At 44.5% G+C, this 15,907-nt stretch overlaps 1 protein-coding gene across 1 annotated transcript in view; it reads right to left on the bottom strand.

Annotated features, from left to right (window-relative positions):
* The window catches only part of LOC138513505 (solute carrier organic anion transporter family member 1B3-like), a 636,965-nt gene that overhangs the window by 453,328 nt on the left and 167,730 nt on the right, over window positions 1-15,907 (bottom strand). The window contains exon 5 of the mRNA XM_069628420.1: window positions 632-778. Within this exon, the coding sequence (XP_069484521.1) occupies window positions 632-778 (147 nt within the window). The remainder of the gene's footprint in view (window positions 1-631; window positions 779-15,907) is intronic.

The following is a 15,907-nucleotide window of genomic DNA, read 5'->3' as shown; positions in this document are numbered from 1 at the left end:
TAATAGTCCCACAAGATTGTTCTCAATAGGGTTCAGAATGCTGTCTTTTTTCAGAAACTCTTTCTCGCTTTCTCTTTCTCTCTCTTAATGCCTCCCTGCTTACTACTTTGCTCTCTCCTCATATTTCCCCTCTTATATCCTCTCCCAATATCTCCTCTCTCTCCCCCTACTAACTCTGGCCTCCTATATTCACGTCCATTATTGAAATGTTGTAACAACAGCTATTGCCTATCCTTTTTGTAGAAAATGTCCAGCAGTTATCAGTTTAATCTATTACTGATACTAGATAACAGGAGCAATTTCACCATGTGAAACAATGGGAAGGATGTCAGACCATGGACGCTAACTGGAGGATGCATTCATAGTCCTATTTAATATTATTTTGTTGGTGTCTGTTAAGGTTCTCCAAGGTTTCACTGCTTAGTACGTCAATGTTCTAAAATAAAATATGTCAAGGTAGTTCAACTTTCATGCCACTATATCACTGACAATAAGAATAACATTAAAAAGACAGTCTTGCAATCAAGAGAATGTGTAAGTATTGTAATTATGAGAAAACAAGATTCAGAGCTTATACTTTTTAATGATGTCTGTGCATTTCTTATCAATATGTAACATTTTGCAACTTTACCAATGTAAAAGGCAGTGTTTTCAGGTTTGGAAAAATCATCAAGGTAAGAAATCCCTAAAGGCGTTATTGGCGTTTCTCCAATTCCACGTAACAGATTTCCAAGGAGAACATAAATCCAAATGTTGGAACCGGCAACCTTTTCACAATCTGTAGAGACAGAACATGTTGTTTATTAAATAGTTCAAAGAGGCAGTTAACAAAATATAATGTTGATTAAAAGAAATCTAACATGACAACCACATATCAATAACTTTTTTCTCAACTACAACTGAACATTTTACCATTTCTTTTCCTGAGAAGTAGATATTCTGCTTTCATAGATATTTTTACAGACTATCATTATATTTAGTGCAAAGGGTCACATTACATTAAGTACCACATAGAGTAATGTCTAAATACTATTGGTGGTTAAAAGTCTTCCTAACCTGAAAGGGAAAACTAGTACATGGCAGTCAAATCTATTTTGTGTGATTACTGTAAGGAAGGTATGTTTATCAGAAGTACGACAGACACAAGGAGTACAATCCAATGGTGTTTATTGAACAGTATATGAGTTAGAGAAATGCCTAATCTAAACCTAAATCTAAGATGGGAGCAGGCTACGAACATCAAAGTAAAAAAAAAAAGCTCTTCTAGTGATGTTGTATCAAAACAAAATGGCCTATACTAATAAACCTATTGCCAAATCCCTGCTCTATATAACAAAAGGGTGTGGGACAATGATATGCATTACAAAAGAGTGTAGTGCAAGCTGAAATGTCTGAAAGGGTTTCAGTAGTTCAGAACTGCTGAACTAATGCACTCCCTTCCCCACGTTACATCACGGGACAAGGTGGAACAGTAGCATGACTGTGAGCACCCATTGAGTCTATAGGCATCAGTAAGCAGTTTCTTCCGAAAAAGCATGATCCCTCAAATCAATGTCTTTGGCATGGCCTCATAAGACGTTCCCCAAGCTCTCACCATGTGGGATTGTCCTCTTCCCTGTATTTCTCCATATACCCCTTGGTTGGGTTCACCTTTGTCTTTGCACCACTGTTCAGTCACTTTATCAAAATGCAGGATTCACTTTCCCTTGCTTTTACCTGGCATCCCTCCGCCGGGTTCGCTTTAGCCTTTAAATCACAGTTAGTTAACTTTACCAGTTCTATGAGATTATAAAACTCAGGAGCTCTTAATGTCTTTTTAAACAATTATTTGGTTCCTTTCACTGATACACTCAGGTCGCACTCCTCCAGACTCAGACCTTCCTCTGTAGGCAGTTCCGGCTTCCCTCGATCGGGCGCAAGCCTTGAAACCGCTTGTTACTTTGCAATCTTTCACGCTTTCACTTCAAAGTACTTTCCAGTTCAATACAGAGACTTCCGATTGGCGATCACGTCTCGCTGGGTCACTCTGTTATATTGTATCAAGTGCTTTTACCTTCAACAACTAGGTTTCTCTTTCTCACGGCTGATATCCTATGTGCAACCCACAATACTGGATATAGTTCAAAGGTTTGTGCCGGCCTCCTCTCCCAAGGCCTTCTTGTATCTGCAGTTCTTAGTTAGCATCACAAGGCTAATAATTCCCTAGGTTAGCTTTACACTTAGTTTCACTTTTTGTCAAAGACTTTCAACTGTACGAGGGGGGCTTGTCCTTACCCTTGTATGACTACTTTGACTATTCGCCTCCTTTCTTGGTTTCTTTCGCAGGTATCTAAACTTTACATCAAAATCAAATTCTTCTAAGACCTTTCCACTGAAATGTATTCAACGGAAATACTTTCCATCAAAATGCATTTTCTTTGAATACAATTCGATGGATATTTGATGGATTTGTTTAATTTAAAATTCGGATTAGGGTAAGGGTTAGGGCAAGGGGGAGGGTTAGGGAAAGGGTTAGGTTTTAGTGTAAGGGGGAGGGCAGGGTTAGATTTAGGGTAAAGGGTAGGGCAAGGGTTAGAATTAGGATTAGGGGTAGGGTAAGGGTTAGAATTAGGGTAAGGGGTATGGCAAGGGTTAGGGTTAGGGTTGGGGCAAGGGTTAATAGGGATAGGGCAAGGGTTAGATTTAGGGTTAGGGTAAGGGGTAGGGCGAGGGTTAGAATTAGGGTTAGGGTAAGGGGCAGGGCAAGGGTTAGAATTAGGCTTAGGGTTAGAGTTGGGTAAGGGTTGGGGGGTGTCTTGGGAGTTGTGGGGGATGGAGAGGGAACCCCCAAAAAATAAAAAACAATGAAACGTTACATGAAGCTGGTCAGTGCCAAAATCCTTTGAAGATTTCAGCACTGGACAGCTCCATGTAATGTTTTAACGTTACAATAAAATGCATCCAAATGCTATTTTTTTAATTTAAAAGTCCATATACATCCAAAGTTGTCCATTTCTATATTCGATGGACAGGTTTCGATGTATATGCACTTTTACATGTAAAGGATAGCATTTCGATGGATTTGCATTTAGATGCATTTCCATCGATGTAAAGACCATAAATACTTTTTCAGCTTCTCTCGCATGCACAATCTCGGTATTCTTCATTCTTGCTACAATGTGCTTTCGCTCACGGTTTCTTGACAACCCAATGAGCACTTCAAACATTAATGTCCTTTTCATTTATCAATACAGGCTGGTTTTCCATTTCACTCACTGGCAGCGGCTGATACAGTTCATCAAGACCTGTGTAGTCAAGGCTGTTGGCCCTGTACAACTAGCCTCCTTTCAGGTCCTCACACCACGCATGAAGGAGGTACCGCTGTCCCCTTCTGCAGTATCAGGGAGTTGCCCCTTTGGAATCCTGCAGCAACCTTCACCCGCAGCTGGTAAGACCCTGTCTTTCATTCAGCTCCTGGTCCCATAAGCTCTGCTTCCCTGGTCGCGTCGTCTTCCTGGGATTTCCTGCCCTTCCATTGTGCTGGTCTTGCTTCCTTCAGTTGTTCTTCTCGCCTTGCTCTCTGGGTTCTCTCATGCTCTGCCTTTTATCCCAGTAGGGAAAGGTAACAGGATTCAGCTGCAAGTCATTCATTTTAAGTGCCTGACTCTGCCTGACCCTGATGTTGGGACATGTCAAACAGACTGGCTGTGTGTGAGTCTGTCGTTCCCTGAAACACTGTGTCCGTGCAGCAGTGTATGTGTAGGAACGGAGTGAGGTTCCTAGATAGTACATTGAATGAGGGTGTTCTAGAGGAAAGTGGGGGAAGGGATACTGGGTCTCTCCTCTGAGTGCCCCACTCCCACTCCCTAGGGACCCCCCATCCAGGTGATCCACACTGGTCCACCCCCTGGGTCTGGAACCAATAGCAATGGCTGTGCCCCAGCCACCTGGATGACAGATCCCAAGGGACTGGCTGGTAATAAACCCTTTGGTTTATCACATTACCTTGCATGATTAATGCATTATCAATGACATCATTTGCATTACGGATGAATATCAAGGTTGCTGGATTAATAAATGAAAAATATCAAATAACTCTGTTAGTGGGTAGAAATGTTTGCTGTTGTCTGCAAGGCATCAGGATTCTTGATTTATGTGATCTTTTACCTTGACATTTATAGTGTATTTAATATGATGCCTGTGGTAGATCAACTTACAACAACATTTAATCTTCAGGAATCAACTTGCCAGTGCATGGCTGTATGTCAGTATAGGGGGCCCTGTATCTCCTTGAATTTTTTGCCCCTGAAACATCTTTGTTAACTGCTATATTAAACGGATACTTGATGTTTGGGTGGGCACATACTGTGACAATCTTGTAGGTGTGTATGTGTGGGATTTTTAAAGCACACACCTAGCTGGGAAGCAACAATGCACTGTAAATATGGGAAACAACCAGTGTATTGTAGAATTGTGAAGGGACAGGAACGCTGGCTGGAAAGGGAAGGGGGGATACTGTGGGGGTGCCACTGAGGGGAAGAGTAGGTTTGAGTGGAGTGATCAGTGATCGTTTGAAAGGGGCCCCTAGGGGTCCCTCGCGTTATGGAAACAAGGCAAGTCAACACACACGATAGATACGCCAGACACAAGGTTGAATTCCCAAAGCTAGGGTTTATTGCAAAGCAAAAGAGTCTCAGTTGGCCAACTATGTCTCACGCCGCACGACGTGTATCTCTTGACCTCAAGGGATGCAAGAGAGCGAATTACATACATCAATTACATATATACAAAATGCACATCTTATAATCAGCTATGACATGTTAACACCGCCCTTTATTGGGTTTCTTTGAACTCAGTGTCATGATGGACAATTTCAACGAATATGACACCTTCAAATATCTATTCTAGTAACAATATGCAACAATATGCAATTTTGCAAGTGTAGAGACAGACTTCTTTGTTGAACAGAACATTGTGCTTCTGTTCTTGTAAGCGAGTTACATACGGGGGAAGAGTCACATTCCAGACCTTACTATCTTTGAGTTGCTATTCGTGTCCTGGGAGCCGACGCGCTCTACAGGGCTAGAAAAGGGGGGCCGTAAGAGAAGCATACTTCAGGCCTCTAGCTGCCTTATTCTAACATTTTCTACCATATAACGAGACTGGCTGGCAGTTGTGAAATGATTAAACGCCCTGCGGCTCTCCTTCAAGGCTACACCTGGGAGGGAGTTGGGCATTCCTCTCTGGGCTGCCCACCTTGTGTTTCAGCGAACTCTTTATAAGCCTCACGGCCTTGCCCTTTCACGTTTTAGACAACAATGTTAACATTCAGCAGAATAAGCAGAATTGGCAAAACGAAGCTGCAAAGCAGTTTGAACAGAAAGCAATGAGCAATTGTTAAAGAGCAAAATGGAAATTCTTGTTACAGCAAAATGGCCACTCATTGGTCAAACTTGGAAAGCTGTATTTCTATCGTTATGTACATGAGACCAAAATATGTTTGCCGTCAATCGTGAAAGGTGTCAGTTTTTCTAGACCGACACGTTGAGATGGCTTTTGAAGAGTAGGCTTTTCAGTTGCTTCCTGAAATGCTGGATAGAGTGGGCCAGTCTTATCTGCACTGATAATTTGCTCCAGAGACAGGGTGCATCGTAGGAATGGCTTGTTTCCTAATGTTTACCCTCTTGCAGGTCTTTTGTCCAGCTTTGTGATGTAGTGGCGTTTGGTGGTGCACTGGCCCACGGGATTGTGAGTCTTTTCACAGTAGAGTATTTTATTGTGGTTGGGACTCCTTTGTAAGTGATGCAGACTCCCATGAACGGTTGTGTTTTGAAAGGGTTAGCCAGTGTGGTTCCTTGAGAATGGTATTGATGTAGCAGAATGTTCTTAGTCCTATAGTGAGGCATGCTGAATGGCTTTCAGAGGGCCTGTTGTGGCATCTAGGATGCCTGTGAATAGGGGGTTACCATCGCCCAGTTGTGAGGTGACCAGTGCTTGGACATGTGTTTTTACGTGGGCAGTCCCATTGAGAGAATGAATGTGTGCGATTGTGGAGAAGGCCATTGAATGAGTTATTGGCGTAATTAATGTGAATCGGAAGTGTGCGTGTGTGAGAGAGTGTTGAGTCGGGGAATTGAGGGTGTGTATTGGGTATGAGTTGTTAAATATTTGGGATTTGTATGAGTAACAAATTGTGATTGGGTTTTTATATATACAAACATGGGAGGGAAGTTAAATTGCACAAGTATAAGCGGAGGGATCTCTCAACTGTGGTAAGTGAGTTGGAGTGAACTAGTGGCTGGAGCATGGTATTTAAAAGAATGATTAACTTGCCGATGGACCACTTATGTAATAAATTGCCCCAGTATCATGATAAAATATTTAAATACCACTTCCAGTGGATGCAGGACACCGCTGGACAATGCTTTCGAGAATGGACAGGAGAAGGAACGTTCGATTGGGACATCATAGAAAACATGCTCTCATATTTGTTGCAACCTATAAAGGCGCCAAGATAAAAAGTAGACAACATATTCTAGACCTATGGAAGGTCTATAAAGAGAAAAAAGAGGAACCCACCAAAGGGGGCAGGAATGGTAGTGACACGGCGGTACTGCCCACTGCACAATCCTTATGGGCTTTACCCGACGCTGAAGCCCAAGTAGGGACAACAAACTACCATTGAGAGAACATCACCAGTAATAAGATGTACATAGCGTACATTGGAAATAGTGTGCAGCAGCAGCTAGAAACCTTGTTCAAAACAGCCGAAAGTGTGATAGAGAAGAAGTTCCAGAAGAAGGAGGAGGAGAAAGGGCTGGCGGGAACAACAGGTGGTTGAACGTCTTGGTAAATTATGTTTACATTACATAAAGAGACTCTAGAAGAGGAGAAGAGCCCCGCGGGGTCCAAAGCGGTCCCCGATTATACCGATGAAGACAGTGGAGTAGGGCCAGGCAGGGGAGCGATATGGTATGATGAGCAATGGGACAAAGACAGAGAGAAGGAAAGGGAAGAGAGGAGAAGATTGAGGAAAAACAGAGGCAGAGAAAGAGGGAGAATGAAAGGGAGACAGATTAGGGGAGCAGCAGGGACTGGCCCCAGCCTTCTGAAACAGGATAGGAAGAAGAGCGGTAGCTAGCACTGCAAATGGCAGAGCCATCCCCGCACCACAAACACAGTTGCCCCTGTTAAAGAAAGGCAGGGGAGGAGCGCGGTGTGTACCATTGTAGAGCATGGAAAGAGATAATTTAATGTATTGCTTGCCATCCCTTGCAGCACAAGCCAGCAAGTGGATATATACTATTGCGAAAGAGACAGTGGCGGTTACCCTGCCGATTGGCCATATGAAGTGCTTATTTTCAGCTATATTGGGAGAAGGGGGGACAAAATATGGGAGTTGGCAAGGTATAACAGAGTAAAATTGACCAGTAACATACATGATGTTTTACTGTTTAACAACTGCTGCACAAACAGGTGGAAAGTGTACCCAGATAAATCAGTCATGGGGGCCATTTTGGCATGCAAAATGAAGCCAGACAAGGACCCTGCAGAATGCATACAACAGATACAGGAGATGTGGACATTAGAGACACGACAATCATGGATGATGAACATTCCAATACTCTACCACATACTGGTCCGAGGACTCCCCTCAGACGTGCAGACATCCCTAGAAAAGGTGGCAGTGAAAGTGGTGAAGGGATGGCCAGAAATACAGACCAGCATAGAACACTTTTGTATGCAGAAACAACAAAAAGAGACGGACACAGCAGACAATGCAATAAAGGCAGAGGCAACATTGGTGCAAAAGAAATTAGCAAAACTATCAATGGAAGGGGCTGTACTTACTAACATTATCCCAGGGCAGCTTGAAGTTGCCCCCATTCAGCAAGGAGAGTTCCTTGAGTGGGGCATCTCACAGGAGGGATTGTATCCACAGCAAGGGGTGTTCTAGCATCAATCAGGGTATCCCTAAAAGGGGGTGTATCAGCAAGAAGGATATTATGAGCAAGGTGGGTATTCCCCCCAGACGAGATATTACCAAGAGGGCAGAGGATACTTACAGAGAGGGAGGGGGTTTAGATATGGTGGAGCGGGACCCAGATTTCGAGGACCATGATTTATATACAGGCACAGAGGCCACTATGCACAAACATGTCCACACAGACAATAGCAGGCGTACGGCCAAGGGGGGGGGCACAAGTACATGTTCAACCCATTCATCCACAGGGGCAGCCTACGCACTTACAGATGCAGCCACTCCAGGCACAACTGTCACTACTGCAGATGCAGGTACCTTTCACACAGACAATGCAACCTGTAGCACCCACAGGTGCCCTGACACGACATGTAAACACACAGCAGCAGACGACAGTACCACAGCCTTACACAAATAAATATGCAGGGGGACAGCACATTGCTATTCCAGAATACAGTACCAAATTATACAGGAGTGACAGTTCTTGGAGGTAACCCATTTCCATTTTCAGGACTGGTCCTGAACACCCAATAGGCCAGCCTATAGAGGACATGTGTGTGCCCAATCCTTTCAGTAACTGAAGACATCTATGAGGAACCCGAGGTAGCAGTGAAGATTGGATAAAAAGATTTTTGGTCGGTACATGTGTCACCAAATCCTGTATTAAGGAGGGTATTTTTCCCCTGTCAGACAAAGTAATGGACACACAGGGATCTTCTGGGGCCGTTGTAATGGTTCCTATAATTGAATATGTACCACTCACAATAGGCACACAGCAGATTGTAGAACCCTTATTGTATTCAAAACACACCGCCATCAATATATTAGGAAGTGATGTAATGAGCAAATTAAATATGACAATATCATTTTCAGAAAATGGCATAGTATTCTCGACACTCTGTATCGTTTATGAGTGGGTTGCAGCAATCATACAATTATTTTGCACATACAGCACTTTACGCGGGTAACCACGTGACCCCAATATATTCCTTTATGTGGTACAACTATTGCTAGGGTGGGTACCCAGAATAAAAAATAAGATATTTCAATTGGCCACATAATTTCTGTTCAGACCAGCAGTGCACAAAGAAATAGTATCTGAAACAACACTCACCATACATTTAGAAGCAGCACTTACAAGGAAGGACATGGCAATGTTGTGTGGGACAGATGAAGATGATACAGAGTGGTGCACAGTCCTCTGTATTGATCCAACATTAAGACTAACAGACTTGCCTGATGAACAGCTGTTCTCAGAGGACAACGAGGAGGGGAAATGGTATTTCAGATATGTATCCCATGTCAACTATACAAGAAGACATTGAGAAGAGACAGGTCCCCCACAGGACGCAGGTAGTGAGCAAGGCATCAACTTACTTGCAGGGAGATTTGGAAAAAGCACCAGAGGTACAATGGACCAACAGGCCCCAGGAAGTAGGGTTGATGAAGGCACAGGGGCGGTCCACATAAAATTGAAAGAAGGGGCAATATTGCCCCGGGTTAAGCAATACCTCACACTCTAGTGACAGCATAATAAAAACGTCAGAATCTCTGTGCAATATGGCTATTTAATTTGTCAAGAAATCAAAAGATGGGTAGTGGGGATTCATTCAAGATCTCTGCCCCTTGAACAACATAGTGGGAGCAGATTATCCACTGCTCCCAAACCCAGCTACAATATTATGGAACATATCCAGAGAAGAGACATGTTTCACTCATTATTCTTTCTCCATCCCACTGCATCCAGAGCAACAGTAACTCACTGCATTGACTTATCGTGGGACACAGTTCCAACATACTTGTTTACCACAAGGTTATTGCGTGTCACCTAATGTGTGCAATAGGGTGATTCAGATGGACCAAAGTAACTTGTAACTGTAGAGCACAGTTATCCAATACATGGATGACCTCCTGGTGTGCAGCACAATGGAGGACTAGTGCAGGAAAGATTCAGTTGCACTTCTGAGATTGCTAGCAGAGAAAGGATACAAGGTAGACAAGGAGAAATTGCAGTATAACCAAAAAGTAGTATTATACCTAGGACAGATAATATCAGTAGACGGCAGGAAGATAACTCCACCGAGAGCAGAAACAATAAACACCACAGCACAGCCAAGCATAGTCAAGCAGATGCAGGCAGTTCTTAGGCCTGTGCAATTATTGCAGGGCCTGCGTCTTAGATTATTCCACATTTATGAAGCCCCTCCTTCAGGGATTAAAAGAAGCACAGAAGGTAAAAGAACCCATAAAATGGACATCTGAGATGAATGAGTCATTTGTCAAATTGAAGGAAGCATTATCACATGCACCAGTTTTAGCAACCCCAAATTATAAAGAAAAATGTGTTTTGTTTTCACATACCGATTGCACAGTGATGACGGCTTTCTTCACTCAAAAGAAGCGATAGGGACACAAGCCCCTGGCCCACTACAGTTGTATCCTAGACACAGTAAAGCAAGGCCACTTCCCACCTGAACAGGCACTCACCGCAGCAGGATTTGCCATTGAGAAGTCAGCAACAATAATGATGGTCTGCGCAGTTACACTCTATGTGGAGCATTCATTTTTTGCGATACTGGAAAAATCAAATTCCACATTGACAACTCATAGAGCATCAGGGTATGAGGGAATGTTGTACAATAGAGCAATTGAGGTAGTAAGGTGTTGGGGTTGTCCACTCAGCGACATTCATAGCACAGCCGGTGGAGGAAGGGGAATATGTGCAAGAGTGTGCCTCATACATGGACAGGATGGGGCAACCCCCAGGTACACACAGAGCCCATATAAGGAGGAGAATTGCTCTTTGTTGATGGGTCATCAATGATAGCTTTAAGCATGGTTTTGTCGACATGCAATGCAGCAGTGGTTTGTTATCACAAAGGAGTATTTAAGGTATGGGCGCATATGAGGTTACAATTGCACTGCTCAGCACAAGCAGCTGAACTAACAGCCCTGATAATGGCCGTGAATATGTCATAGGGGCATGCAGTCAAAACATTATCAGATTCAGCCTACGTCACATCTACTGTGCATTCGGGATTGGCACACTGGAAAAGGACGGGGTTCAGGAGGAGCGATGGCTCCCCCATACAACATGCAGAGTTTTTTTCCCAGTTAATAGAGGCATTGCCCCTCCCAGCAGAACTGGCAATAATAAAATGCACCACTCATACCAGCAGCACAGATTTAATTGCACAGGGAAAAGATAGGGCAAACTCTACAGAAAGAGAAACAGCATATTTACCATTACCCACAACACGGTTCATGCCTTTAAAAAAAGATAAATCACCATTGATGGCACTACTGCAAAGGCAGCACCAGACACTCGTGGAGCCATTGAATGCACTGCCCATTGTCCAAGTGATTGAGTTGCAGGGGGGTGCACCCCAACAAGAACAGGATTTATTACAAAAGATGGACTGCTTGCTTTCAGCTACAGACCTGGTATGGAGACAGAATAGTAAAGGGAAGCCGGTAATGGCACATGAGCTGCTCCACACAGTCCTGAATCAGCTGCATTACCCAAAACATGTGTCAAAAGAGCATGTAGCTGCAGAGATTAACAAACAATGGTTTATGCCTACCCTACAAGAACTGGTAACAGAGTTTGTAAATAACTGTGCCATGTGCCGAAACCATACAGTAGGGCACACATTTAAAACTATTAAGGCAAGAATACCATGCCCAGAGGGGGCCTTCCAGCATTTGCCAATCTGACGGCAATCTCCACTTCTCCTGTTCCCTCCCAGGCCCCTTGCATGGCTCTGGCCTCTCATTTCACCACTAAAACTCAGGACATCCTGTTCTTGCTTTCCTCTTTCTCTCCCTCTACTTCTACCTCTCTCAGGCCTCCTTTGGCTGACTGTCCCGCTCCTCTCTCTTTTTCCTCCTTCTCTCTGACAAAACACCCGACAATGTCTCTTGAAAATGTCATCCAAACAGGTGCTCCCCTGCTCTTCCAGAACCACCAAGGACCACGTTGCCACACTCACTCCAGACTTGCCTGATGTCTGCAATCACTCTTTTGCCACTGGATCTTCCCCTCTCTACGCAATCACTCCCTTGTGTACCCCCGCTATTAAAGCCTTCTGCCAATCCTACATGTCTGGCAAACTATCGCCCGATTTCTATCACTCCTTTCCTTGGCAAACTCCTGGAAAAGCTGTCCACCTCCCAGCTTTCCCTCCACACTGAATCTGTTGGCTGCCTCCATGTCCATCAATCTGGCTTCAGAGCAGCCAGAGCCATGAAAACAGCTCATCTGAACACCCGTGAAGATCTGCTCTATAACCTCGACTCCAGCTCTTCCTCTCTCCTCATTCTCCTTGAATTTTCCTCTCCTTTTGACACAGTTAATCACACCACCCTTATCAACTGACTCTGTGTGAACCTGAGCAACACAGATCAGGCCCTGCCATGGCTGACGCCCTTCCTCCTGGACCGTCCTTCCCAAGTGCAACTTGGGTCCTTTCTCTCCACGACCTCTCTCTCCACATGTGGTGTCTCACAGGGCTCTATCCTCCATCCCTGGCCCACATAATCTCCACCATCTATTATAACTTTCAGTGTAATGTGGATGACACACAGCTCTATGTTAGGCTTCCCCCGGCCTCCTATCTTCCCTCACTCATTCCTGACTGTCTATCCATGATTCAGTAGTGTTGCACCTCCATAGATATTTGCCTCAATGCCAGTAAAATGGTGAGCCTTCTCATTGGGACCCCTGCTCCCACTTTCCATCTCTCACTTTGTCTGCCCTCCTTGGGCCCTCTACCTTCACCTTCCTGTGTGGCAAAAAAAAAATGTGTCATCGTCAACTCTCCTCACATAACAACCTTGCCAAAAAAGGCCCACTTCTAGCTGCACCTCCTCAGAGGTATTCTACCTTTTCTCACTTCCTCCAGAAGCTCAATGTCTCCAGAGCCATGGCTCTCCATGTTCGACTACTGCAACAGCCTCTTTCTCAATCTGCCTACCTCTACTCTTTGACCCCTGCAACTAATCCAGAACAGGACTGCAAAACTAATCCCTGACCTCAAGCCAAGGGATCGTATCTCTCCAGCCCTGAAATCTCCCCACTGACTCCCAGTGGATGCAAGGATCAAGTTCAATACCCTCTGCATCATCCACAAGGTTTTCTGGGGCCGGGCCCACACTATATCCAACTCTTTCTTCCAAAATACATTCCTTCTAAAGCCATTCACTCAGCTACCTCCAACTCTCTGAGAGTCAGACGCTTATCCAGGCAGAGAGTGGGAGGCAGATCTCTCTCCTCTGTAGGTGCCTCCCTCTGGAACTGCCTCCCTGTCCCTCTCAGACTTGAGCAGGATGAAAAAAGCTCAAGATCCTCCTTTTCTTCTCTGCCTTCTCTCTCTTGCACCTTCGATAACGTACCTGTCTGCTGCGCCAACTGGTTGCTTGGTTCCCTCAGGGTCTCTCTGGGTACCAGGCACCTCCATGACCAGTCTTTCTTTGTACTTCCTCCTGGCCTACCACACACTTAGGGGCTGTAACTGTAACCCCTACAGCCGCCTGCCCCCTGCACTTACCCAGAGCCACGCTGCCCTGACTGCACTTACTCAGAACCATTTTGCCCTGATCAAACTTCCCCTTCTTCCCTCTCCCTTGCACTTACCCCTCTCCTTACTCCTGCACTTCTATTGTCACACTCGTCTTGTCCTCCCTATGTCTTCCCTGTCTTGTCTTGTGGCACCTAGAAATACTTGCATACAGGCGCGTTATAAATGCCTTATCATATCATATTGAATATGTTGATATGCAGGATCGATGTAGCTGTCCTAGTTACATGATCGTCTTTGCAAGTCCTTTTTCACATTGGCTTGAGGCTGGCCCATTTGCTCACAATGATGCAAAATCTACTGCCACATTTTTGGTCCATGAAGTTTTCCCAAGGTGGGGGGTATATGATGTATTGAGGTCCGACAATGGACAACACTTTGCCAACTATCTATTTAAGGAGGTAACGTCCGTCCTCGGCATCAAGCACAAGCTCCGCTCAGTGTACAATCCTCAAGCCAATGGACTTGTTGAATTACTCAATGGCCTGCTTGAAGAGTCCATTGCCAAGCTGTCAGTGACACTTGGCAAGCATAGACTCTATTGTCTTCCGCTTGCTTTATTTGCACTAAACAACTCCCCTGGCGTGGATCATCATTTGACTTTGCACAAAAATGTCACTGGCAGGAGAATGCATGTGCCTCTGACTCCTGCCCATATAGTTTCAGATGCTAAATATTCTGCCCAACTCTGTGGTGATGAGTTTAAAGTATATTTGAGTGAGCTCACAAAATCTCCCACCTATATATCACGTCAGGTGCGACCACATCAAGACAAGCCTGCCGACCTAGCGTCAAGCACAGAAATCTCCTCAGCACCAGAAGAGTAGACATTTTCAGCAAAGCCTCCCTTTTATCAGGGTGACAAAGTCCTCATCAGGACCCTCAGAAGATCTCGGAAAGAACCACATATTACTGGACCCTTGACCATCACGTACTGCGACCCTACAGCAGTAAAGGTAGCAGAGTGGTGCAAATGGATTCATCTTTCAGACATCTGTAGGGACAAGACCGCCGCTCCTCTGCAGATGAATAGAAGGGGGTCAGCTGCTGGGAAGTATTACCCAACTGTCCTAGACCTTTTTCTCTTTCTTTCACCTCTATAGAAAACCTGAGAGTCGGTTGGGAGGACATGTGCCACATGGAAGGTGATGGAGGAGGAAGAACACAGTATAAGGTATGTTGTTGTAGTGTAGTTTTTTTGTTTTTTGGTTTTATGTTTATTTGATTTTTAGTTGAAAGTGGACAGTTTGTCCCTATTAGGAGTAATACTGAAAGAGTACGCACACAACAAGATGGATTTAATTCTGAAATGTTTGAAGATGTTGTTAGGGTCAGTCATAGCACTATGTCTGGCAATGTATGGTATGACAAAATGAAATGGGTGGGGCCAGCGAAGGCCAAAGAAACATGTTATGTGTTCTCTCTCTTTCCACATGTTACAGGGGCACCTAATTTCTTTCTCGCTAAAGAGGTGCCAGCAGATGAAGGGGGTGTCTGATATTAATTTGTCATTGTGTAAAGAAAAGGGCGTATTTCAAGGAAACTCAGTTACTGTCCAAATGATAGATGAGGGGGAGGAGGTATATGCTGAAAACTATATGAAACTTACGATGGCAAAAAAGAGGCCACAAAGCACATTACATCAGAATATGGGACCGAAGGGGCAAAAAGGGGGAGCAACTGTTCACAACCCACAGCAGATTAAAGTGTCATAATGAAACAGGGCACTGCATTCAGTGGTGCCACACAAGAACATTGATGCGAATTGAGCGGTTGGTGTTCAATGATGGGAAATGGGGGGGAATGTTGCAATGTAGGGTGTAAGGGCTGGTAGGGTTCGAGGAAGATGTAGTGAGCAAAATGAATACCTGTTGCTGTACGTTTGGAACAAACATGTTCATGCTGTAAAGTGGAAAGATGAGAAAAACAACCTTTTCACATGAAGACGCTCACACGCTTTTCCTTGTGTTGCAGATCCACAGGCTCAATATTTTTGGGGGAACAATACTAGATGTACATAGGTGATGAGTGTCCTGGCGCTGAGGAGTAGGACTGCAGTCATCATAGATGAATGGTTGGCATGCAGAACCCAGGCATATGCCCAGCTTCCTCCAGATTGGGAGTGGCACATGTTCCCTCATCATCCTGCAAAGCCCTGTCCTGGTGGTGCCCCGCCCATAACTCATTCTGTTCAACAATAATCCTGCACTATTGAATAAAGGTTTACACATTAATAAAGTATTGAGCAGGGGGGTGCATACACAACTAGCATAATCCTTGAATTTGACGAGAATTTGTAGGGACAGTAATTACTGGTCCCAAAGGTCATCGGACAGACTGGCTGCTATTCCACCAGAGTATCGACTGT

The sequence above is a fragment of the Ambystoma mexicanum genome, chromosome 12, assembly GCF_040938575.1.
Source record: "Ambystoma mexicanum isolate Mex_15411 chromosome 12, UKY_AmexF1_1, whole genome shotgun sequence".
In the NCBI taxonomy this organism is placed as follows: Eukaryota; Metazoa; Chordata; class Amphibia; order Caudata; family Ambystomatidae; genus Ambystoma; species Ambystoma mexicanum.
The sequence above is the reverse complement of the archived record's forward strand: the minus strand, read 5'-3'. Positions and strand labels throughout refer to the sequence as shown.